Source organism: Bactrocera tryoni, chromosome 2 (assembly GCF_016617805.1).
Source record: "Bactrocera tryoni isolate S06 chromosome 2, CSIRO_BtryS06_freeze2, whole genome shotgun sequence".
In the NCBI taxonomy this organism is placed as follows: Eukaryota; Metazoa; Arthropoda; class Insecta; order Diptera; family Tephritidae; genus Bactrocera; species Bactrocera tryoni.
Window position 1 is genome coordinate 68,865,280 of NC_052500.1, and position 25,506 is coordinate 68,890,785.

General features: G+C 33.2%; 1 protein-coding gene across 5 annotated transcripts in view; it reads left to right on the plus strand.

The window, feature by feature from the left end:
• Positions 1–25,195, plus strand: part of LOC120768013 (cytohesin-1) — a 134,482-nt gene extending 109,287 nt beyond the window's left edge. For 4 of the 5 annotated variants that reach the window (XM_040094452.1, XM_040094450.1, XM_040094453.1 and 1 more), the window contains 7 exons: positions 9,529–9,661; positions 18,835–18,933; positions 18,996–19,270; positions 22,239–22,444; positions 23,658–23,769; positions 23,835–23,936; positions 24,076–24,228. In XM_040094452.1, coding sequence (XP_039950386.1) covers positions 9,529–9,661; positions 18,835–18,933; positions 18,996–19,270; positions 22,239–22,444; positions 23,658–23,769; positions 23,835–23,936; positions 24,076–24,228 — 1,080 coding nt within the window. Of the gene's footprint in view, positions 1–9,528; positions 9,662–18,834; positions 18,934–18,995; positions 19,271–22,238; positions 22,445–23,657; positions 23,770–23,834; positions 23,937–24,075 lie in introns of all 5 variants that reach the window. The other variant, XM_040094451.1, reaches the window with a different exon arrangement.
• The last annotated feature ends 311 nt before the right edge of the window (positions 25,196–25,506 follow it).

Consider the following 25,506-nt stretch of genomic DNA (forward strand, 5'->3'; position numbering starts at 1 on the left):
TGAAAGGCAACGCGCGCCGCAGGTGTGCTGCGCGTGTTTGTGTGGTAAGCGCGCTGTAGCCAGCCAGCGTGTAAAGAATTAGCTAAGTTTAGAGCGGCATTAAAATATTTCTTAATTGTTTTGCTGTAGAATTTTATGTTTCTCAATTTTTATGTTAGCTTTTTATTACACCGAAACCGGTTGGAACGCGTTTTGAATGCGGGTTAGCGCGGAATTTTGATCAATTACCTGTACGCCATCTCTATGTGCTTATTATATTGCGTCTTCTATTAAAAAATTGTAAAGAACTGGTTTCAATCTACACTTAGTGGTCATCGCAGCGCTTTACAAGCGCGCTCGTGCGTGTGTTTGTGCGCGCCGCTTGTGCGTCTCACTGCCCGGGTCATTAATTGTCTAGCGCGGCGGCTAGTTGGCATTCGCGCATCTTTAATAAGCTACTTCGGCGCAAAGACGTTGGCTTTTAATTAACTATTGACGCTCAGCTTCGCTAAACTTTGTGCGCGCTGCGAAGGTGTAGTGGGCATTATTTTTGTTGTTGCCGGCGTTGGCAGGTAGCAATCTATATATTTTCGCGTATTATTTTCTTTGTGCAGATTAAAGATTAAAATGCCGATTTAAATATATGGCTCGAGCTTTGCGAGAATGAGTAGCTGGCGGTATTGGCTGTAGCGCTCAGTTACAGGTGCGCGTATTTTGTTAGATAGTAAATCTTCTGCAGCTTATTTTATTTTTAAATATATATTAAGTCTGGGTGAAATCGCGTCAGTGTGTAATTAATTTGTTATTTAATATTTTCGCCAGTTACAAATTGGTGAAAAATATTTTTTTTATCTTTCCAGTGGTTGTGATTATTGGAAATTGTCTGTCTGCTATTTTCATAAATTTCTAAGAAAAAAATTTCGCTTTCTTTCCTCAAAAAAATCGAAAAATATTTTTTTCTTAGATATTTATGCTGCTATATTTGATTGTTATAATATTTGCTTTTGCAGGTTTTAACTTTTATTTCCATTTTTTAAAAGCGATGAGAGTAATATTTAAAAAAAAAAAAATAATTATAATAAAGTTAGAAATACAAATGCTATATATAGAGACTAGAGCTAGGGCAAAATATGAAAAATAAAAATAAAACTAAAATTCAAATGAAAATGAAAAAAATTAAATAAAAAAATAAATGAAAAAAAAAACAAAAAAATATTAAAGAATTATAATAAATAATAAAAAATAATAATTAAAAAAGCAAAACAGTAAAAAACTAATGAAAAAAAAAACAAATTAATAAATAATATATTAATTAATTAAGAAGTCAGCAGGGTAATCTGGCCTGTTTTATTGACATTTTTTTATATAGAAATTTTTAATTTTTCAATATAACTTTTTTCACATCGAGTGTATAAATAATTTTTTTCGGAAATGGCTGGGTGAGATGTGTTGTTTCACTGGCGGACATGATCACGTTTGGATCATCTGAAACACAAAAACCCAATTTATTCTTAAAAACTACGTCAATGGTTATCGTATCTACTATAATCATGAAAAAATGTTGATAAATAAAAAAGTAATTAACGCTTTTCTTTTTTCTTTAATTTTTTCCCATGTTTTTTTTACATAAATTTTGTCTTAACATTGTCAATAAATTATAAAAAATTTTGAATCTATATTGCCAGGCGTTTTGTGAACATTAAAAACAATTAAGCAAATCGGTTGAGTAGTTCGACCGGAATCTTGTCCGCCAGTTTAAAAAAGTGTGTTTTGAGAAAAACGCGTTTAAGGGGGTATTCTGGTCTAGACGCATGAATTTTAGGCATTTTTTAAACTAAGATTAAGAAAAAATGAAGAACATTTTTACTATACATTTTTTTATATGTTTTTTATTGACATTTTAATAATATAAAAAAAATTGCAAGAAAAAACAAAATTCGTCGAGACACGGGCCGGTGGAGTGGGGGCTTCAAAAAAAAAACGGTGCGTCCTGCTTGACGTGATTTCAACCCTTGTAAAGATCTAAAACACAAAAAACAAGAAGATTCTTCATTAGTAACAATGTCGTTATCGGGTTGACTATTTTCAAAAAAAAAAAAAATAATAAATAAATAACCAAATGGCGTCGACTTGAAAAAAAAATTTTTTTACCCGATTTTTTCGACCTTTTTGAATTTTTTAAAAATACTTCAAATCGAAATTTTTGGAAATCCAAGGCAGACACGATAGAGCAATGTATAAAGAAGATATATACCTAATTTCAAAGGAATCTGTTCAGTAGAACTTGAGATATCATGTCATCCACCTCAAAAAAGTAGTTTCGAGAAAAACGCGTTTAAAGTTTAGGAGACAGTTGTAGTGAACACGGACGCCACGTCACGAAATCGGCTGTATCTCCGAAAATAAGTAGAATTTTGAAAAATCCTTCCAAGGCCATATTTTTGAAAGTCTAAACTTTCAAAAAATGCAAAAAAAAAATCGAGTTTTTCAAAATCAATAAAGTTTGAGGTGTGTATTCCGAGCGCTCCGAACGTCGAGTGGTATTAAAATTTTTGGGCTTTTTTCGAAACCTTCCAATGGCGAACAGATAATGCAAAAAAAAAGAAAAAAATTTTGAAAAAAGATTACCCCACTGACGCCTTAATTAATAAAAAAAATTTTAAAAATAATTAAAGGAATAAAAATAATAATTAATCATAAAAATAAATTATTAAATAAATATGCAAAAAAATTAAAAGGCATTAAAAAATATGAAAAAATAAAGTAAAAAATAATGATAAAAAAGCAAAATAATTAAAAAATAATAATAACAAAAATATAATGGGTTGTCAAAAAGGTCTTGCGGTATTTTTATTGATTTTTTTTATTGAAATTGAAATGAATTTTTGATGACTCGTGCCCATCTCTTGACCGATGCTACGGCTGCTACTATGCCGGTCTCTTTCGACCAATTCACCGATTTTATCGCAATTTTCGACGACAGGCCTTCCGGAGGGTGGCGCATCTTCGACCACCTCTACATCAGAACGAAAACGTTGAAACCATCGTTGTGCGAGGGAAATGGATACTGTATCGGGTCCATAAACTGCACAAATTTTATTGGCGGCTTGAGATGCATTTTTGCCTTTATCGTAGTAGTAATGTAAAATATGCCGTATTTTCTCTTTATTTTGCTCCATGTTTGCAACGCTATAACCCACGAACGACTTAAAAGAAACGACAATCAATCAAACATGTGTAAGCACGTGATATGAGCTTTCCAAAAAGGTATAGCATGACCCGATGCGACGAATAAAATTAGAACTACGCGCTTTCATCGCCAACTAGCGCAAATACCGCAAGACTTTTTTGACAACCTATTATTAAACTAATAATAACTAAAGATTAAATTAACCGTAAAACCCACAAAATTGTGCAGTAAAAACAATAATTAAAGAAAAAAAAAAAAATAATAATAAATAATTAATTAAAATAGCCAAAAAAATAAAAGATATGTGAAAAAAGAAAGTACAAAAATTAAAACTGAAAATAACTAAACATTAAATAAACCTCGAAATCCATTAAAATTATTATTATATATTTTTTCGTCTTTTTTTTTAATTTTTATTTTTGTTTGTAATTTTTTTCATTGTTCTGTAATTCGATTTTTTTATTTATTTATGTTTTTATTGTTATTTATTTATTTTTTTCGGTGATTGTCATTTCATTTAAATTATTTTTTAATTATCATTTTTACTTTATTCAATTGCTTTTAACATTGCCAGTAACTATTGTCACTATTGTGAATTCACAAATGTTCAAAAACAGAATTAAAAATTTTATAAAATGTAAATTAAATGTTTCTAACTGTATAGCAATAGTTACTAGCAATGTTAAAAGCAATTGAATAAAGTAAAAATGTTAATTAAAAAATAATTAAAATGAAATGAAAATCAACAAGAAAAATAAATAAATAAAAATTGAAATATAAATAAATAAAAAAATCGAATTACAAAAAATTAAAAAAAATTGCAAATAATATATGTAAAGTAAAAAAAACGTAATAAAAATATTTAAAATAACAGTAACAAACAAAGATAAAGCTTAAAAGTCTTTCAAATTTTATATTAAAATTAATAGTTTTTTTAGACGTTTACTGTACCTGGTCATCTACATAAATAAAAAAAATGCAAAATTATTGCATACATACATATATAAAAAATAAAATAAAATATAAAAAATAAATAAAAATATAAAAAACTATAAAAAAAAAATTAAAATAAATTTATATAAAAAACTTTAGAAAGCTATAAAAAATTAAAAAAAAAAATGAAATAAAGAAATAAGAAAAATATGCAAAATAAATATAAGAAAACATTGATTCATTAAATAAATAAGGAAAAAATATATAAAATAATAATAAAATATATGAAATAATAAAAAAATATAAAAAGTATAAAAAAGATATAGTACGAAAATTTAAAACGTATAAAAATGATGAAAAAATATAAAATTTAAGAAAATAAGAAAATAACAAAAAATTCAAAATAAAATTAACAATTTTTTAAATAAGTAAAAAAACATATTAACAATTGAAAAAAAAGAGGAATAAAAATGATAAAACATACTAATATAAAAACTAAAAATAGATATAAGAAAAAAGAAGAAAAAAAATTAATTAAGAAAATTAATATATTAACAATTAATTCATTTAGTAATTATTATTACTCGCAATATTATTATTATAAAATAAATTGAAAGAGTATATTTTTTATATTAAAAAGCAATTTTCTTTTTAAATAAATCGAACCAGTAACATATTTCCTATATGTATATTGTACTACAAAAACAAAAAAATAGAGAACAAGTCTATAAAAGACGAAAACATTTTTGGTTTTTGCACTAAAACCACAAAATTCTTAGAAATCAATTACTTATTCACGCTTTAACATTTATTTTAAATATTTTCATTTTTTTTGCCGACATAAATTCTAAAATGTATAAAATTCAAGGCAAAAAATCCAGCGCACCTTGCGAGATCTCAACAAAACTCATAAGTTTTTTCTAACATTGTTTTCTTTTTTCCCTTCTCTTCAATTGCTATTTATAAAAATGCGTATAAATTAATACTTTATCATGCGGGTATTTTTATATAATATTTATTTTATTGTGCCTTTCAAGCGCGTTTTTCCCAACTAAGAACTGCTGTGGTTATTGTTTTCAAACATATTTAGAATTCCTTTGTCATCAAAGAAGAATTTTATAAAAAAAAATTATAAATACAATGCTCGTCACCTTTTCGCGTTAAATTGTGAGATCATCAACGTTTCATTTAAATGTAAATACCCACATAACTTAGACAGTGTGGGACAACTAAATAAGAATACTGTCATTAAGTAGTTATAACATGTGTTAAGAGTGTTTTTGAGGAAGAAATTTTAGAAGAGACTAGTAGATTCTTCATTTGAATCGAACAAATACTTTATTATGTATCTCACAAGATAAATTTTTATTTGTAATTGATCTTTTCATGCTTAGTTATCTGTATTTTCATGCCACGTGATCAGTTTTTTATCGAAAAACATAAATTTTTTCTTTGATTATCGAAGTTTTGTTAAAAAAAACTCTTTCTGGGCACACCGTTAGTTGAGAAAGCAGTAAATTGTTTAAAAAATTTTTTATATAATTTTCAACGAAATTATTCAGGAGATTAAGTTAAATTTTTTCGAAAAAAATATGAAAAATCATGGGATCCTTACTATTTTCCGTACGATATCGAAAAATATAAATTTTTTATATGATTATCGAAGTTATGTCTGGGTTTACCGCTAGTTGAGATAGCTGTAAATATTAAAAAGAAATTATGTAATTTTCCACGTCAATATTCAAGAAACTAACTAATATGTTTTCGCAGAAAATTTTAAAAATTTCAGTTCCTTACTATTTTCCCGTTCCCGGGGTCTATAGGAATTGTTTCCTACATTTTTCTTGTAAAATGTGCAAAAATTACAAATTATTATTATTTTTCGTTCCCTGTTACTATACTCAGTAATTCTCCACCGGTTTGTAATATTCTGCTTATATGTATAAGTTGCTCTAGCGGATGGTGCCCTATTTTATTGTCACCTATTGTTCTAAAATACAGCATCTTACAAGTCAATGGACCCAACGCAACACCTTATAGTAACACGTAATTAGTACTTGAATAGTTCTCATACATATGTATGAATTAACAATTAAATGAACTTGCGCAATTGGCTATAAGCAATTATTAGCGCATTGCTAGTGTTTATGAGAATGTGTTAACAATAGCTGCAATTTGTAATTGCTAAAAGAAAAATTCAAGAAAAACAAACGTTAACTGAAGCTGTAATACCATTCACAAATAAAACAGTTTCCATACCAGAACTTGTTTTTCATTGTTCAGTTTGTATGGCAGCTATATGCTGTAGTGATCCGATTTGAACAGTTTTCTCCTAAATTGTACCGCTACCTTAGAAAATAATCCATGTCGAATTTCGTGAAAATACCTTGTCAAATAAAAAAGTTTTCCATACAACACCTTGTTTTCCATTGCAAAGTTTGTATAACAGCTATATGCTATAGTGTTCCGATTTGAACAATGTTCTCGGAGATTGCACTAGTGGCCTTGGCAATATTCCATGCAAAATTTCTTGAATATATCTCGTTAAATGGAAACTCTTTTCATACAAACTCTTTATTCTGATGGTCCAGTTTGTATGGCAGCTATATGCTAAAGTTATCCGATATTGGCGATTCCGACAAATAAGCAACATCTTGATGAGAAAAGGAAGCTTGCTAAATTTCAGATGGATATCTCAAAATTTACTGACTTGTTCGCGTATATACAAACCGAGAGGTGGATATAACTAAATCGCGTCAGCTCTCTGTCACGCTCATAATTTATACGCTATAAGGTCTACGAGGTTCCCTTCAGAGTAGCCTATTCAGGGTATAAAAACACTGCTCACAGCAAATGCATACGCAGCAAACTCAGCAGAGAACAGCGCGTAGCCGCGCGCAAATTGTCTTTTTATATTGACTTGATGCTGTCATATTATTAAAAATGTAATTTGCTATAAAGACCGGTGTACCGATTCACACCGGATCGTCATAAATTTCCCATGCAAATTACAAATGTAGACACATGCCTCGTTGTGCCGTCATTGCTGCGTTCATCGATACCTTCAAATGTCATTTTGAGGTTAATATTTGAACGAGGTGAAATTTTTTTGCGGAGAAAAATGCAACAAAATTAAATGACTTACAAAAACAAGAATAACACATACAATAATAATAACAAGTGCCAAGTTATGAGCGAGCCAAAGCGACAACACTTAAATTGGTAAATTACTTCGCTTAAGTGACAGCGGCTGGGTTATTCAAGTGTCACTTAAATAGCAACGCTGAGCGCAGTCAAGCGTATGTACATATACATATGTATGTGTGCGCAGAACTTTGTTTTGGTGGATTTTTTACTTTTTCTGTTTCGCATTTTTTTTGTTAATTTTGTAATTTTTTTTCTTACATTTCGTATTTTTTTATTTTTTTTTTTCGTATTTTTTTTTTTGTATTTTTTTAAATTTATTTTTATTTCGTATTTTTTTTATTATTTTTCCAGTTTCGTAATTTTTGGCTTTTCCTCGTTTATGGCAAATTAGTTTCGTATTTAATGTTGGGAGCGCTGCTTACATGGTACGAATTCACACACGTGTATACCGTTATTTGCGCTAGAAAGTGTAAAAATCCATTTGGCAAAGGAAATGAACTAATTTAGAATGCTATTGTTGTCGCTCTTTGATTCGCACACTTTCGAATTCGCGAAATGTGCGCGCAAACGAGCGGTGTAGTAAGGAAATTGTGAGGAATTACGAGGGTTGCTGAAGTGATTTGTCAACTGGTAGCATATATATGGTGTTACAAAATAATTTCGGTATAAAATATTAAAAATTTTGAGAAACAAATTGGTTTTATTCTAAACTATATGTTCAGGTTTCATCACTTTATACGTTGGAGATCCTATAAAGTACATATATAAAGGATCAGCATGTAGAACTGAATTGATTTAACTATGACCGTTTGATTGTATATATGCAAACTAGTGCCTTAGCTTTTGAGATATTGATCTGAAATTTTTCGCACCTACTTTTCTCCCCAAAAAAGCTGTTAATTTGTCGGTACCGTCCATGTCGGATCACCATAGTTCATGTCTTTATAGGGAAAACTTTTTTATTCGTCGAGATATTTTCACGAAAGTTTGCATGGATTACTATCATGGAATATTCCACAATCTCCGAAGAAATTTTTTTCAAATCAGATCACTATATCATATAGCTGTCATACAAACTGAACGATCAAAATGAACTCTTTGTTTGGAAAAATATGTTAGTTGTCGAGATATCTTCAAGAAATTTTGCACAGATCATGGTCCATGACAACGATACAATTCCCCAAGAATCAGATTGGACTATTATAGCATATATATGTACATATGTAGTTGTCATACAAAGTGAACGATCAAAATCAAGTTCTTGTATGGAAAGCTTTTTTGTTTTTCGAGATATCTTCAAGAAATTTTGTTAGGATCATTGTCTATTATAACGGTACAATCCACGAAGAAATTGTTCAGATCGGACTTATATAGCATATAGCTGTCATACAAAGTGAACGATCAAAATCAAGTTCTTGTATGGAAAGCTTTTCTGTTTGTCGAGATATTTTCAAGAAATTTTGTATGAATCATTGTCTAAGATAACGGTACAATCCACGGAGAAATTGTTCAGATTGGACTACTATAGCATATAGCTGTCATACAATCTGACCGATGAAAATCACGTTTTTGTCTGAAACCTTTTGTATTTGCAAGTTGAAGTGAAGTTAACGTTTTTCCCCGTTTATAATAATTTTATTTGCAAACACAGAAATATGGTAAATATACTTGCAAACAAATTTCAAAACTTTTGTGCTAACCCAAGTATTAACGCCACATTTAATTACCATTAAAGGCACATCGTACCTCGCTTGTTAATTACAAAACTCAGCTGCATTCGTTATTTTGCCAGTGACAAACGCATTTCGGCTGAATTTCAAGTAGCTTGTATTTGTAAACTTTGGCTATTTTTAAAATTCACCAAATGTCGTCGTCATCGTCAACTTTGTTGTCGTCGGTGTCGTCGTTTGCCAACAAAGTGTGTATCCTTCCTCTTCCGCTTGAATTTCGCATACGAATTGCAAATTTCATTGACACGCAATTTCCAAAAACTATATAGTTTTTCTATACAAATTTGAAATATACAAAAATTTATAAATATACATAAATACATATAGACATACATTTTAGATAGACATATGGTGAGTATACGAAAATTTAAGTCTCATATCTTTTAACTTAATTTGCTGGCGGAAATGCAATTCGCCACTGCTGTAAATTCAATATTTAATTTGCTTGTATAATTGCTTGTAAGCGTGTAATATTAAACGTCTTCCTTTTCCTGATTTCTTTTGTAAATCCATTATTTAATTCTACCTTTTCCTTTTGTACACTTGCAGCAAATCAAAGATGAACTCGGTGAGGTCGTATCGGAAATGGAGGCGCTGGACGTGCCCGAAGAAAATAAACATTCCAATAAAGAGAAACAAATGTCAATTGGGCGGAAAAAGTTTAATATGGATCCAAAGAAAGGTTAATAATGCATACACGATTTCTATTTGTACTGAAACTCTATAGTTTAATCGAAACTAGTAGTTCGAAGAATTATGCGAATTATTGCTTCGATTTTCATTTAGTACCTAGTCTAAAAAACCCGAAAATATTGAAAAAAGTGAATTTATTTATCAAAGAACCACCGTACAGCGATACCTCGAGAGTTCCATTTAAGAAGAACAAGGGCGGCAAGATAAGTACTCAGCCTACAACAAAAAATTTCGAAAAATCCGATTTATTGCTCATTATAGTCTCCTTTTAACTACATACCCTAAACCCAGCGATGCTCCAACTTGCTTAAACCGTCTCCCTGTTACGATAATTTCCTCTTTCGAGAAATTTTTTTGCTCGGCGAGTGACTTTTGTAAGTTTGGGAACAAAAAGGTCGAGACGGAAGAAGTGTGAGTCTTTCCGGGCGATGGAGCCACACGCACTTCTATTTAACTGGAATTGTGAAAATTTTAGTAAAGTTCTCTTGCGAACCTGTGCGATCCAGCATGAGTAGAGTTGCTTTACTCATGTCCGTGTGTCAGTATATACGCGAACACTTTAGTTTTTAAGATATCGATCTGAGCTGTTGCACACACCTTTTTCCTTCCAAGAAGCTGTTCATTTGCCGGAACCGTCGATATCGGTCCAGTAAATGATATGGCTGTCATACAAACTGAGCGGTGAAACTCAAGTCCCTATATGAAATTTTTGTTATTTGACAAGATATCCGCTCGAAATTTGGCATGGATTATTGTGCAAGGCAACGGTGCAATTTCCGAGAAAATTGTCCAGATCGGACAACTACAGCATATAGCTGTCATACAAAATCATCGATCAATATCAAGTTCTTGTATGAAGAACTTTATCATTTGCCGAGATATCTTCACGAAATTAGGCGTGGACTATTATGCAAGGCAACTGTACATTAACTAAAGAAGTTCTTCAGATCGGTCTACTATATCATATAGCTGCCATACAAAATCATCGATCAATATCAAGTTCTTGTATGAAAAACTTTATCATTTGCCGAGATATCTTCACGAAATTTGGTACAGATTATTATCTAAGGCACCGCTATAATCTCCGAACAAATTATCCAGCTGCCATACAAACTGATATATCAAAATGAAGATAAAGACCTTTTTATACTCTCTTATGCTATAAAAATGTATCTGTGAATAACTTCAGTGCAGCCAAAGTTAACTTTTTTCTTGTTTCATATTATTATTATTATTATTATTTTCATTTCTTGCTTTTTCATTTTCACCGGTTGACAAAAATCGCATCTTTAAATATACTTGCTGAATTAACTTTCTTCATGCGAATTCTTTAACAAGTTTCTCCAAGTTTTGAACCATTGGGAAATACCTTAACCGATAATAACGAAAGAAATTAGCCGTGCACAGCAAGTACGCTTCAATCTGTATTTATAAACGCTTATTAACCGCTGCTGCTTTGGCTTTCCCCAATACTATTAATAACCGAAAATAAAGTCCTTTGTGCTAAGTGTTGAATAAATGACATGCAAATGCAAAGAAAAATGCACAAGCAACAACAACAGTGAATGCAACTGCAATTAAGGCGTGTCACTCGCGCCTCTTTTACGCTTAAATATGCCGACGCACAGCCAAGCACACAAACATGCATTTCCACATCGTGTCTGTCCCTTTGCGCGTCCACTCGCGGCCTGTTGTATTTATATAGGCAGTGTTTTTGTTGTTTTTTTTCATTTTTGTGTACGCTTCATTTTTCGCTTACGATAATTTAATTAAATTAATTAGCCGCACATGCCACTTTTAAACACAAACATCATTCGTTTTACGTGCATATGTTTGAGTGTGTGTGTATCGTGGCATTCGAGTAATGTGCCAATCCCTTTCAAATGTCAACGAACTGTCAAATTTGTCAGTCGATATGCATTTAAAGTGTTATTTACTTGATTGCCCAGCAACACACTTCAATTATCCGACCCGACTACAGCTGCTTCAAAGTTGCCTCGAGCTTGTGCGCCGGTCCCCTGAGAACTTGAGTTCTCTGCCAGCTCTTTACTTCTCACTTCATTGCTGCTCGCCCTCGTTCATCCTTCAAGCCGTGACATATGTCATACAATGTGATAAAATTGTCATTAATTTGGTGATGTTTGATTTTTCTGTCGCTTTAGCACGACACTGAGCGCAAGCTAAGCTATTTTCTCTCCACAATTAGGGGGTGTGTTGAGTCCAAAGCGCAAAAATTGCAGAAAAAAAAAAGAAAATTGAACGATTAGTGGATCAAAACGCTGAATGCCTTTGCATTGATCGTTTTTGTACCATCGCAACATGTTGAGCAGAGTATAAAGGTTTTGTTCACTTAAAGGTTGATTATGATTACGAAAACTAATCGAGGTAGATATAACGTTAAGTTGACTTGGTCCGAACGACTTTTTTATTCCCGTCCGTAAAAAATTATCTGAATGATCAACTTTTTTCGACAGCTGAAAAGGCGGTTAATGCGTTAAAACGCATATTTTGTAGATACCTCAATCAGTGGCAAAAGTGCTTCGATCAAACGCATGCAAAAGTGTATGGATCTTATTGGAGAATATTGGTAGTCGAAAAAGTCCATTTTTTTGTCAATATATGTCGTTGCAGTCGTATATCTCTAGTGCTACCCATCACATTGAGTGATATCATATAGTATTGGAAAGGTGAAATCATCAACATGCTTATGCTAAAGCAGCTAGGCTCGACGGGAGTAAGTTAGCTCACCAAAGTCCTCAACCTATCGCTGACCACTCTTCAAATACCCGATGTGTGGAAAGTCGGTGGAATGGTCCCACTACTGAATCGTGGGAAACCCGCCAACAAAGCGGAGTCCTATCGTCACTTGAAGCCTTAATACCCCGACCTTCACTCACAAGCTGAGTTTAGTAAACCACCAGCATGGATTCCGAAAATTGAGCATGAGTCATTTAACTAAGAAAAAATTAAATTCGTGGAAGTTGAAAAAAAGTTACAGCTGTTCAAAAAGTAGTGAAAAAAGAAGAAATTCGCTATAATTTGAAATTTTTCTATAAAAAAAGGAAGAATGCCACGCAAGGCACTAATGAATTTTGTGAAGTTTACAGATACGATGCTGTATCAGTTCGTGTAGCACAAAAATGGTTCGCTCGCTTCCGTTCTAGAAATTTCGATGTGAAAACTGCACCCCGCTCTGGTCGACCTATCGTTGAAAAAGTCGATGAAATTATGGAAAACATTAACCAGAATCGTCACATAAGCAGCCATGACATCGCTAAGGAACTTAACATTCATCAACAAACGATTTCTAACCATTTAAAGAAGGCTGGTTACAAAAAGAACCTCGATGTTTGGATACCACATGAATTGTCTGTGAAAACTTCAATGGACTGAATTAACATCAGCGATTCTTTGCTGAAAAGAAATGAAATCGAACCATTTCTGAAGCGAATGGCAACAGGAGACGAAAAGTGGATCAAATACGACAATAATGTGCGAAAAAAATCATGGTCCAAGCGTGGTGAAGCTCAACAAATGATCGCAAAACCAGGATTGACGCCTTGAAAGATTATACTGCGTGTTTGGTGGAATTAGAAAGGAATCAGCTGCTCCAGCCTGATCGAACGATTGATTCTACAGTTTACTGTCAACAACTGATGAGATTTAAGTAAGCAATCGAAAAAATACGCCCAGAACTGATCAACAGAAAGGGCTTCGTCTTCCAAGACAGCGTCAGGGCAACACTAAACCACACACATCTTTGATGACTCGGCAAAAACTGGGAGAGCTTGACTGGAAAGTTTTGATGCAACCACCGTATAGCCCTGACCTTGCACCATCGGACTACCATTTGTTTCGGTCAATGTAGAACTCCCTTAATGGAGTAAAGTTGGCTTCAGCCTCTGAAAATAACTTGTCGCAGTTTTTCGCCGAGAAGCCAGAAAGGTTTTACACTGATGGAATAATGCCTCTAGCGGAAAATGGTAAAAAAAAATGGTCGACCAAAATGGTGCATACTTGTATTTGGTACATTAAAGTTCATTATAAAAAATTAAAAAAAAATAAAATAAATTGAAGTTTTATATCTTGCAAATTATGCGAGCATAACCTTTTCGACTGCACTCGAACTTAGCCCTTCTGTACTTGTTTTTTTTGTTTTGTTTTGTTTTTCATAATAAATATACCATGAAGACAACAATTTGTGCGGCAATTTAAACACAATTGTCACTCTGCGAAAATGAGGGGTTCTCCATAACCTAAAATATATGCGCGCTGATTACCAGTGAAACGCCGCAGTCACTTAATTTCGCGTAAATAAAAAAAAAACTACACACATACTTACATACCTATATTTGCGGTAAATGCTGACGCACCTCTTTTTCAACGCCATTTAATCGCTCCAAAGCGACAGTTATCAGCGTAACCGCAATTTCCAAACAATGAAAAGCATAACAACCTAACACATGCCCATGCAGCAGCGATTGTAACGGTTATACTTTTGCATTTTGCGAAATCGTCACCAACTATTATTATTATTATTATCATAATAACCGACGTCAGCCATCCATCACCGGCACACACGCCAACAAATACAAGTATATACCACGATTTATACAATGTATGTATGTATATAGAGCTTTTGGGTGCGCGTTCGGGGGGTCTACACGTGCAGCGCAAACATACAACGGCGCTTTCGTCACCGATTTAATTGCCGCAAATGCTTCACTGGCTGTCGGCATGTCTGCTCATTCATTTTGTTGCCATTTGTGGTGCTCCCCATGCGCACCGCGATTGCCGCCAGGCCGCAGCCGTCAGTCCACAGTCAACAACTCACCTTTAATACATACATATGTGCTTGCGCTGTATTTTTTATACATTTGTATATGTGTGTGTACATGTATGTGTATGCCACTAATCTCTCTCTGTTTGTTTACTTTGTTGTCTGCTTCCAAAATCTAGATTGGATTATGTGGTCGCTCTTGTACTGTTCTGCATTTGATTGCTCTTTTCCAGTTTGCATACAATTTCAGTGTTTTCACAATTCTTTCCCCCGGTTTTGTGTGGATTTTTTCGATTTGGTTTTGTCGCATTATCATGTTTTTTGTTTTTTTTTTATTTATTTGCGAGCAACGTTTTGTTTCCTTGGAATATACTCTTTCCTGTTATGAGCTTGATAAGTGTTTAGTGGGTCTGTGTACAGAAACAGGTCGCATTGATCTTGATTTTCTTGAACTGTGCTGGGGTTCTCCGTCTGACTCTTATTTATGAATATAGTCGACGATATTTGTGGTCAAATTCGAGCAGTTAAAGCCGACTCACGGTAAAACCCAGTTGTGGCTTCAATACATATTTCCGAGAGGTTCACAGTGTCAAAATTTCCTTTTTTTACACTTAAAATTTTTTCGAAAAATCAAGTGCTAAAATCGAATTCTTGACGTCGAAATCAACCCTGCAAATGACTCCTTACATATTTTTTATCTTACCTCTTTATCGGACGATCTCATATTCACGAGGAATGCTGCTGTAGATCCTGTCCTAGGTCGAATACAGTCAAGATATGTTTCTGTTATACCAACTGAATCGTCTGTAGAAGATAATGCTGAACTGAGGCATAAAAGGTGTTCCAGCCACTCTCCTATGCATCATTCTCTACACTCTCTGCTTCTATCGTCGTTACTTATGCCCATCCGACCCGCATGTTATGCCAGTAGCTTGTGACCTGTAGTAAAAAACATACGAGTTTTTTTATGGGACTCTTGCACACGATATCCATCCATTTGGCCCTAACTTGTCTGTCAGTTCTTTCGTAAATTTCATTGTAAATCGTGTTTAACGGTAGTCAGACGGCAGGACGGAGATTTGACAATCTCATCAACTGCTTCGTTTCAAGGAATTCCTTTGTGACCAGGAACCCAGCCGATTTTAGTTGGACACCACATCTACTGCCTACTTGTTTCTGAGAACATACTCTCACGTAATGCAATGTGAGATTATTATATTATATCCCGTCTGTCTATCGACATATATGTACATATATTTATCCTTTTTATGTTGTTTCCTGCGCTGTTAGCTATCTCAGCCGCAAAGACTTCCGCCTGGAAAATACTATAGTATTCCGGAAACTTGAAAGCTTGAAGGGTCGCCTTGGATCCAGCTTTGAGCAATATATTCCGGTTCTCCTTCCTTAGCCAACTTTGATGTATTCCTTAGCAATTTTTGTTGAATTCCGGAAGCTTGAAGAGTCGCCTGGAATCCAGCTCTAAGAAATATACTCCGGTTCTCACTCCCTTAGCTAATTTTGATGTATTCCGGAAGCTTGAAGAGTCGCCTTGGAATCCTGCTCTTAGCAATATATTCCGGTTCTCACTCCCTTAGCCATTTTTTATGTATTCTGGAAGTTTGAACGGTCGCCTGGGTTCCAGCTCTGAGCAATATATTCCGTTCCGGAGATGTTTTCTGAAAACAGTGTTTCGAGAAAAACGCGCTTAAAGCTTTGGAAACCAAATACATTAAGTGAAAAAATTCTCAGAAATACGCTCATATCTTCGGAACTCTTTGCCGGATGAGCTCCAAGTTTTCGGAGAATATACTGAAACATATGTACATTCGGAATAAGTATATGGAGAAAAAAAAAGATTTTTTGAAATTCACAAACGGCTATAACGCCTTAAGCAAATCTAAAAGAATTCAGCAATCACATAGTATTGTTATTACTCTCCTCACCCTTTGAGGTCACCGGGAAAAATTAGAGAGAATTTTATCCAGATAACTCTAAGATTTAAATTTTGAGCGTTCCGGCTCCAAAGATCTAATTGTTTCAGGATTTACTTAGTAAACCCTAAAAATTATTAGTTCGAAGGCTTATAATCGTTGTCTATTTGAGAATCTAGTTGCTATTTGTTTTGAAGTTTTGTACCTTGATCTTATGACAGTAAATCATTAATGTAATCCGAATCTGGAAAAATTTTATAAACTATTGTTATTGATTTTGTAACTCATGAAGGTCACGGGAAATAATTAGAGGGAATTTTATCCTGTTAACTTTCCTTGCTTAGATTTAAATTTTGAGCGTTCCGGTTCCAAAGATTTGATTGTTTCGGGATTGTCTAAATAAATCCTAAAAACTAATTAGTTCGAAGGCTTATAATCGTAGGATTTAGTTGATGTTTTTTTTGAAATTTTTTACCCTGATCTTGTGACTGTAAAAAATCAATTGTCTACAGGGTCACATTTCATTTCTATATTTCCAGTGTCTACTTATATCTTTGTTATACTACATATTTACTTAGTGTCCATACTGTGCGCATGGTATTTATGTTGGACACACCTTCACTTACCAGTGTATACATATCAAGAACGTAATTGATGCTGTGTGTACAATTCACTTGCAACACACAACTTAATTTCAAGTTCTCATTGACGTATGTAAATATGGGTATAACAATTGTTTATCTTATTACCTTTTAGCTGTGTTTTTTGTTGTTATTTTTTAATTTTTGTTGTAACGTAACGTTGTTTTTGTTACGTTTTTTTATTTTTGTTTTTTAGTTTTTTTTTTTTTTATTTTTTTTTCAACGTTTGCTTTTAAGTTTTTTTTCGTTTATGTTCTTTGGTTGTTGTATTGCATTTGTCAAATAATATCCGGTGAATGGAGAACTATCGATATTGACATAGGCACACCTAGATGTTGTTATCTATATAAATTTGGTATTTCAATAATTTTTTGTGGTTGTCAAGACGAATATTAATTTAAGGTTATGTTTTTGTCTGATTAATCTGAGTGGTTGCTTTCAAAAAAATAATACTCTTTTTCAAGGTTATGTTAATATTTTCAGGCTGTTCTGGGTAGGATATTTGTTTAATAAAAGATTTTTATCGATAAATTTGCAAATCAATAATACAATTTAGTGATATTGTCAGCTTGTTTTGAGTCACGTCTATGAATTATTAGATATTTTTATTAATATGGGCTCGAATCCAAAATATATTTTTTATACCCAGAACAGTGTACATTAATTCTGCCACGCATTTTTTAACACCCCAAGCAATATACATACATAAATTGTACATAGTAAGTATGTACATATATTCAAATGGTCAGTGTCACGAGCTGAGTCGATTTAGCAATATTCTTCTGTGGGTCTCTAAATAAAAGAGGTTCTCCCTTAGTTTTTGAGATATGGATCTTAATTTTTGCACACGTCCTCTTCTCCTTAAGAAACTGTTCATTTGTCGAAACCGCCAATATCGGACCACTATATCATATAGCTGCCGTACAAACTGATCGATCAAAATAGAGTCCTTGTATGGAAAACTTTTTTATTTTACGAGATATCTTTACGAAATTTGGCATGAATTATTTTTCCATCCAACAATATAATCTCTGAAGAAATTGTTCAAATCGGACCACTATTTCATATAGCTGCCATTAAAAAAACCATCAAAACCTAGTTGTTGTATGGAAAACTTTTTTATTTTACAAGATATCTTTACGAAACTTGGCATAAATTATTTTTCAATCCAACAGTATAATCTTCGAGGTAATTGATCAAATCGGACCACTATATCATATAGCTGTCATACAAATGGAACGATTGAAATCAAGTTCTTGTATAGAAAACTTATTTATATGATGAGATATCTTTATGAAATTTGACACAGACTATTTTTCCAATAAACGCTACAATCTCTGTGCGTATTATTCAGATCGGACAATAATAGCCTATAGCTGTCATACAACATGATCGATCAAAATCTAGTTCTCGTATCGAAAACTCTTTTATTTTAGAAGATATCTTCACGAAGTTTGGTTTGGCAACGTTACAATCTTCGATAGTACTGTTTAGATCGGACCAAGAAAATATTTTTTTTGTTTGAGGTTATGTTATTGCCTGTTTAGTATAGGACGTTTTTTTTTGTTTTTTTGTTTTCACTTGCTTGTTTGAGGATTTTGTGTAGGTTATATGTAATTATAAGATCGATCAAGATTATGAGGTCGAATTATTTCCTAGACTCAGGCAATATTTTAATTTTTCTATTTTCCATATTAAGTTTAATACTTATGATTGTTTTAGTATTTGATAATCTGTTAAGATTGTGCATAGAAACTTAGAATATAAAAATTTAAATATTTTAATTATTATTGTTTTTTTTTCTCTGCAGGTATTGAATACTTAGTGGAAAATCGCCTGCTTCGACACGACCCCCAAGATGTTGCGCATTTCCTCTACAAAGGCGAAGGTCTCAATAAAACAGCAATCGGTGAGTTAACACAAATACACAATTTTCGTATAAATAATAACTCAATATTTACTTACCAACAGGTGACTACTTAGGCGAGAAGAACGACTTCAATGAGGACGTGCTGAAGGCATTCGTAGCGCTGCACGACTTTACGAATCTAATATTGGTGCAAGCTTTAAGACAATTCCTGTGGTCATTTCGGCTTCCGGGTGAGGCGCAGAAAATCGACCGTATGATGGAATGTTTCGCGCAACGCTATTGCCAACTAAATCCGGATATATTCACAAATACCGATACGTGTTACGTGCTAAGTTTCGCCATTATTATGCTCAATACATCGCTGCACAACCCATCGGTGAGTAAAGTTTGAAGAGAGCGGGTGGAGTTGGAGGAGGGTATAAGTAAAAATGCGCCGCTTAAGCGTCTGCATGTACAAATTATTCGCCGCGAGCGGAAATCAATTAAACAAATTAGCAAAAAACGTAAAATAAGAGAAAAAGCGAACAAAAAAGAGATGCTGCAAAATTTGCAGTACTTAACAGCTCAATGATTTTATGCCTTTCTGCTATTGTGCACGCTTCCGATCACATACTGCGCGTGCCGAAGTAGTTAATTGTTTTTTTTATCATTTCTTTTTTTTATTTTTTACTTTATTTTTTCTTTTTTATTTTTTTTTGTTTATTTTTGTTTTATACCCTGAAGAGGGTATATTAAGTTTGTCAACTAGTCTCTCACATTTTAAGATATCGACCTGAATTTTTCGACATGCGGATATCAGACCATTGTATGACAGATATATGCTACTGTCATACAAACTGACTGTTCGAAATCTAATCCTTGTACGAAAAACTTTTTTATTCGACAAGATACGTATCTTCACAAAATTAGGCATGTATTATCGTTTAAAGCAGCGCTATAATCTCAGAAGAAATTATTTACATCGAACCACTATAGCATATAGCTGCCATATAAACTGACCTTTCAAAATCTAATCATTGTATGAAAAACTTTTTTATTCGATAATATACCGTCACAAAATTTGGCATGTATTATTTTTTAAAGCAACGCTATAATCTCAGAATAAATTGTTCAGATTGAACCACTATAGCATATACATAGCTGTCATGCAAACCAAGCGATCAAAATCATGTGCTTGCAGAGAACTTTTCGAATTGTGAAGGGTATTTTAGCTGCAGTGCAACCGAAATTAGCGTTTTTATTTTTATTTTTGTTGTTGTTGTTTTTATATAAATCTTTTTTATTATTTATAGCTCAGGGTTTGTCGGACGTTGGTCGCACACACCAAGCTCTCTAAACAATTTGTCGAATTTTTCGCGTAATTCAAAAAGCTCTTTTTTGTTGTTGCTATCGGCAGCACGCTATGCATATTTATTGCATTTGGCATGCACGCTAATAGCAGGTGGCCGCCACTGACACTGTCAGGCTGTTGCAAGTGCTGATGCAACTTATTTATTTCTTTACAAAGTCGGTAACATCCGCCCCAGTTAGCTTGCTGCTCTTGATCATCACTTTTTTTGGCTTGTTTTTCCTTTATTGTTTGGCATAATTTAGTGCGAAACCGGCATTTACACTACACGCCGCCACCATTATCCACCCACCAACACCTCACCCTGCAATTTGCTCATTTGTTTCCATTAAAACAGCATGTAAACGGCTCTAATTGTTTGCGGCTTGTTGTTTTTATTGTTGTTGTTTGCCTGAATGATCTCATTTGTTTTGAGTAATTGCTTAATTCTAAAAATAGGTCAAGTATAATTTGAAATGTATTTTACACATTTTATATTTGCCTTACAAACACATATACAATACATATGTATGTGAATATTTGTTTGTGTGTTTCTGCTTGTTGAGCTTTCGCAACTGTTACGTCTTATAATTCAGAATCCGGTAAACGCTCTCAATTAATCTGAGTACTAAATAAAATAAGTAGATGCAGAAATTCGCATTTACGGGTCTACTTGTCACGCGAAGAGGGCAATGACCCCTATACTAGCGCTTTTAAATCGAGAATACTAATTTTTTCATTTGAGCAAAATTACTGCAAATGAAATATAAAGGCTAGACAAACTGAAAATTTCGTGAATACTTTTCGAAAATACTTTTTTTCTTATTTCGATTTTATTATTCTCTTTGGCAACCACATATATGCAGGGTGATACTTGTATATGTACTCTTTTTAGCAAAATTTTCGAAACCATTCTTGAAGTAGTCCGGCTTTGAGTATCGTACTGAAATTTTGCACACCACCTCTACTCCACAAATAGCTGTTCATTTGTCAAAATCCTCGATATACACTACACTATAGCATATAGCTGCCATACAAACTGGTCGACCAGAATCAAATCCTTATATGGAAAACTTTTTTATTTTACAAAATATCTGTACGAAATTTGGCACGGATTATTGTCTAAGGCAACGTTTCAATCTCCTACTAAATTATTCAAATCGGACCACTATAGTTTATAGCTGCCATATAAATTAATCGATCAAAATGAAGTTCTTGCGTGGAAAACTTTTTTATTTGAGGTGATATCTTCCTGAAACATGGCATCGAATATATTCGAAGACAATGCTATAGTTTCCGAAGAAATTGTTCAAATCGGACCACTATAGCATATACATAGCTGCCATATAAATTGATCCATCAAAAACTAGTTCTTGTATAGAAAACTTTTTTATTTGAGGAGATATTTTCTTGAAATTTCACGTCGAATATTTTTGAACACAAAGCTGTAATTTCCGAACAAATTTTTCAGATCGAACCACTATAGCATATAACTGTCATATAAACTGATCAATCAAAATCAAGTCTTATATGGGGAAAACTTTTTTATTTGACAAAATATCTACACAAAATTGGAAATATATTATTAATAAAGGCAACTCTGCAATATCCGAACAAATTGTTCAGATCGAGCTACTATATCATATAGCTGCCATACAAATTGAACGATCAAATTAAAGTTCTTGTATGAACAACTTTTTTAATTGACGTGATATCTTCACGAATTTCAACATGTATTATTGTTCAAGGCAGAGGTACAATCTCCGTACATTTTGTTCAAAACGGTCGATTATAGCATATAGCTGCCTAACAAACTGCATCGGTTGGATATGAAGCTTTTTTATATAAACAACTTCCACACAGCCCAAGTTAACGTTTATTTTGTTGTTGTTTTTTTTTTAATAATTTTTAAATATATTTTTTTTTTTTTAAATTTTTTATATACATTTTTTTAATTTTTTGCTTTTAATATACCATATACATGGTTTACAATACTAACTTTCCTCTTCATTTCTAGGTTAAGGACAAGCCCACCGTTGAGCATTTCATTTCAATGAATCGCGGCATTAACAACGGCGGTGATCTACCCCGCGGCCTACTAGAATCCCTTTACGAATCAATACGAACGGAACCATTTAAAATACCACAAGACGATGGTAATGATTTGATGCATACATTCTTCAATCCAGACAAGGAGGGCTGGCTGTGGAAGCAGGGTGGACGGTAAGTCAACAATTGCCATTAACTTTTATTATTATTATTATTTTTTTATTATTTATAAATAGTCAAATAGTCTACGTAATCAGACACAATATATAAATTTACAAAATAATCATATACCAGTTATACATAACCGATTTTAAGCTACTTCTAGTTAAGTTACATAGTTATATGGTTAATTTTGTAGCATTTTTCACATTTCGAATATCAAGTATTCGTCCAAAAATATTATTTCGTACTTAACCTAAAAGTTTAGTTTATCCAAAGCAATTATTTCGGACTTAACCTAAATGTTTAGTTTCGAGATTTTGAATTTTTCTACGCATACCATGTTGAAATCATACAAATCAGGAATATATCTAGAAGTGCGCTTAAGTCGAAAAAAATTATGTTGAAATTTCTGCCAAAACATTCGGGAATCTCCCTAATATATTTTAATATTTTTGGCTTTTGAACTTTTTTCTATACTATATGGTACTATGTTGTTGATGTAACCTAAAATATACCCCAAAATATTTCGATAAGTTTGCACTTGCTCTAGAGTCCTATGACCTTGCTATCAGCGATCGCTCATCGAGATCCGCCATGGTGCAGTGTTTAGTACTACTTACCGATATAAACGTTCTTGACTGAACCAATTCGTTGTTGTTGTTGTAGCGGCAGAACTCTGCCGATTTGACCATCCTTGGTCGCATAAAAAATCTGCGTCCGTTCCGGATGTAAAACCGACCGTCGTGGGAGCGGCAACCAATTCGTTGCTAGTGTTCGCTCTCTGACCTCACGGTATACATATAATGGTCAAAACTCGAGCGAATTTGTCTCTAAAAAATCGTCTCACAAAATGCAATATTCTTTTGAAGATGCTCATTGTCGATTAAAGATGCTTATTGTCGATTAAAGAGTACATTGAAAATGGTGGGGGTTCGGCCCAACCTCAAGTGGAGCTTTAATGGTCAATAATGTGTATTTCTCATTCTCTCGTCAATCACGGAGTGAAGTCTTAGTAAAATTTACAAAAACATGTTCTATAATTTGAAAGTTTTTTTTTTGGCCTTATTTCTTTACCGTTATGTTTATAAGTTTTAGTAAAATAATTTCGGAGTTAAATAATACGTAATAAACTTAATTATGGACCAAGTGTATTTATAAATCCTAGCACATAAGAATTGTATCTAGTAAACTCGCAGAGCTGATTAATAATCTCTTATTGTTGCAGTTATAAATCGTGGAAGCGCCGCTGGTTCATATTGAACGACAATTGTCTGTACTACTTCGAGTACACAACGGATAAAGAGCCCAGAGGCATCATACCACTGGAAAATATATCGGTGAGTACTGAAGAGATATTTCACATATTTACAGTTATATTTACAATTCTTTTTATCTTCGGCAGGTGCGCGAAATACACGATCGCAGCAAACCGCATTGTTTTGAACTGTTCGCCACCGGTGGCGCTGATATTATTAAAGCTTGTAAGACTGACTCCGAGGGAAAGGTAAGTGCCATGGCTTATATATGTATACCTAGCTTATATATTAATCGCTTTTATATATTCCTAGCTTATATATTTATGGCTTATATACATTTATTGCATATATTACCGGATATTCATGTATCTATATATACACTTGCAGGTTGTGGAAGGCAAACATACGGTATACCGCATGTCGGCGGCAACGGAAGAGGATCAACAAGAATGGATCAAACGTTTAACACAGTCGATTAGTCATAATCCCTTCTACGATATATTAGTACAAAGAAAAAAGAAGGCGCTTAGCAAAAGTTAGTATCCGACGGCGGACAAGCAAGCAATGTTGACAATCCAAATGATGGATCTCAGTGCGCCTCGCCACCGCAAGAGCGAGGAACAGAAACAGTGTCGTAGCTGTTGTCAACGTGAACGTCAACGCCGACAACACAAACGCCGTCATCGTGTACGCGACATGCGTCGTCGCACAAACAGCTGCAATGTAAGGTAGAAAGTTTGCGCGTGACACGACCGTGACTGCAATGAATTTAAGGGAAATTAAAGAAAAGACTGTGCTTGTGTTTGCGGCATGAAGCCAAAGGCACTCGTGCTAATGTAATGTCGTCTGTTGCTGATAACGACAATGCAGTTATGCAGCGGCTGCGCTGCGCATGCGCATACACCATGCAGTGTCTCAGCTTAACTTGGGGGTAAATAGTCGTAGAGCAAAGGCTGTTGTGACGCGTGTTTTTGTCAACTTATAACCTAAAATACTGTGCTACATACAGTTATATGTTTGTATGTCACGCGGGAAACCAGCTGTAACGTGTAATATTCAAACGAAAAAAGTATGTGAACGTTGTAATTTGTAATTATTAGTCTATAAATAGTTTATTGAGCTTGTCGATCATATGTTCGTTCTTTTAATGTCCTATGAATATTGAATTGTAACTACTTGATCGCGCACAAAACGCAGTTGTCTTTATTGTTGTGATATAATTTATAATTTATGCTTAAAATTTGTATTGTATTTAAAAAAAAGTGTTTTTTTTTTGTTAAAGCGATTATGGGGTGTAGAAAAAAAAAAAAACAATATAATTTCTAATTAGTTACATTTAATATTAATGTCAAGTAAACTACTTATGTGTATGGCAAAAGTATCCAAAAACTGCTTATTAATGTTATTATAGTTTATTAGTGTGTCTGTTGTTACGCAAGTTGATCTTTTTTGTAAACGATACTAGAAGTTTCAGTATTTGCCATAAAAAGAAAGGTTGCAATATAAACAAGCGCTTGATTTTCAATTTAAAACATGACAAAATTATTGCATGATTTTTTAATATTTTGCTTTAAACAAGAAAAGTTAAAACTATGAAAAAGCGTTCTTCTAAATAAAAAAAAACATATTCAAACTGTGTCAAAATCATATTTCATGTGATGACTTGACATTTTGCTTTAAATAAGTAGAGGTAAAACTATGAAAAAGTGTTATTCTAGTAAAAAAATGTCTGCTCTACAAAAAAGCTCTTAATAATTTTTTTCATAAAACCACACCTTTAAACGTTATATGCAGTCAAAGTTATGCAACAAATACACT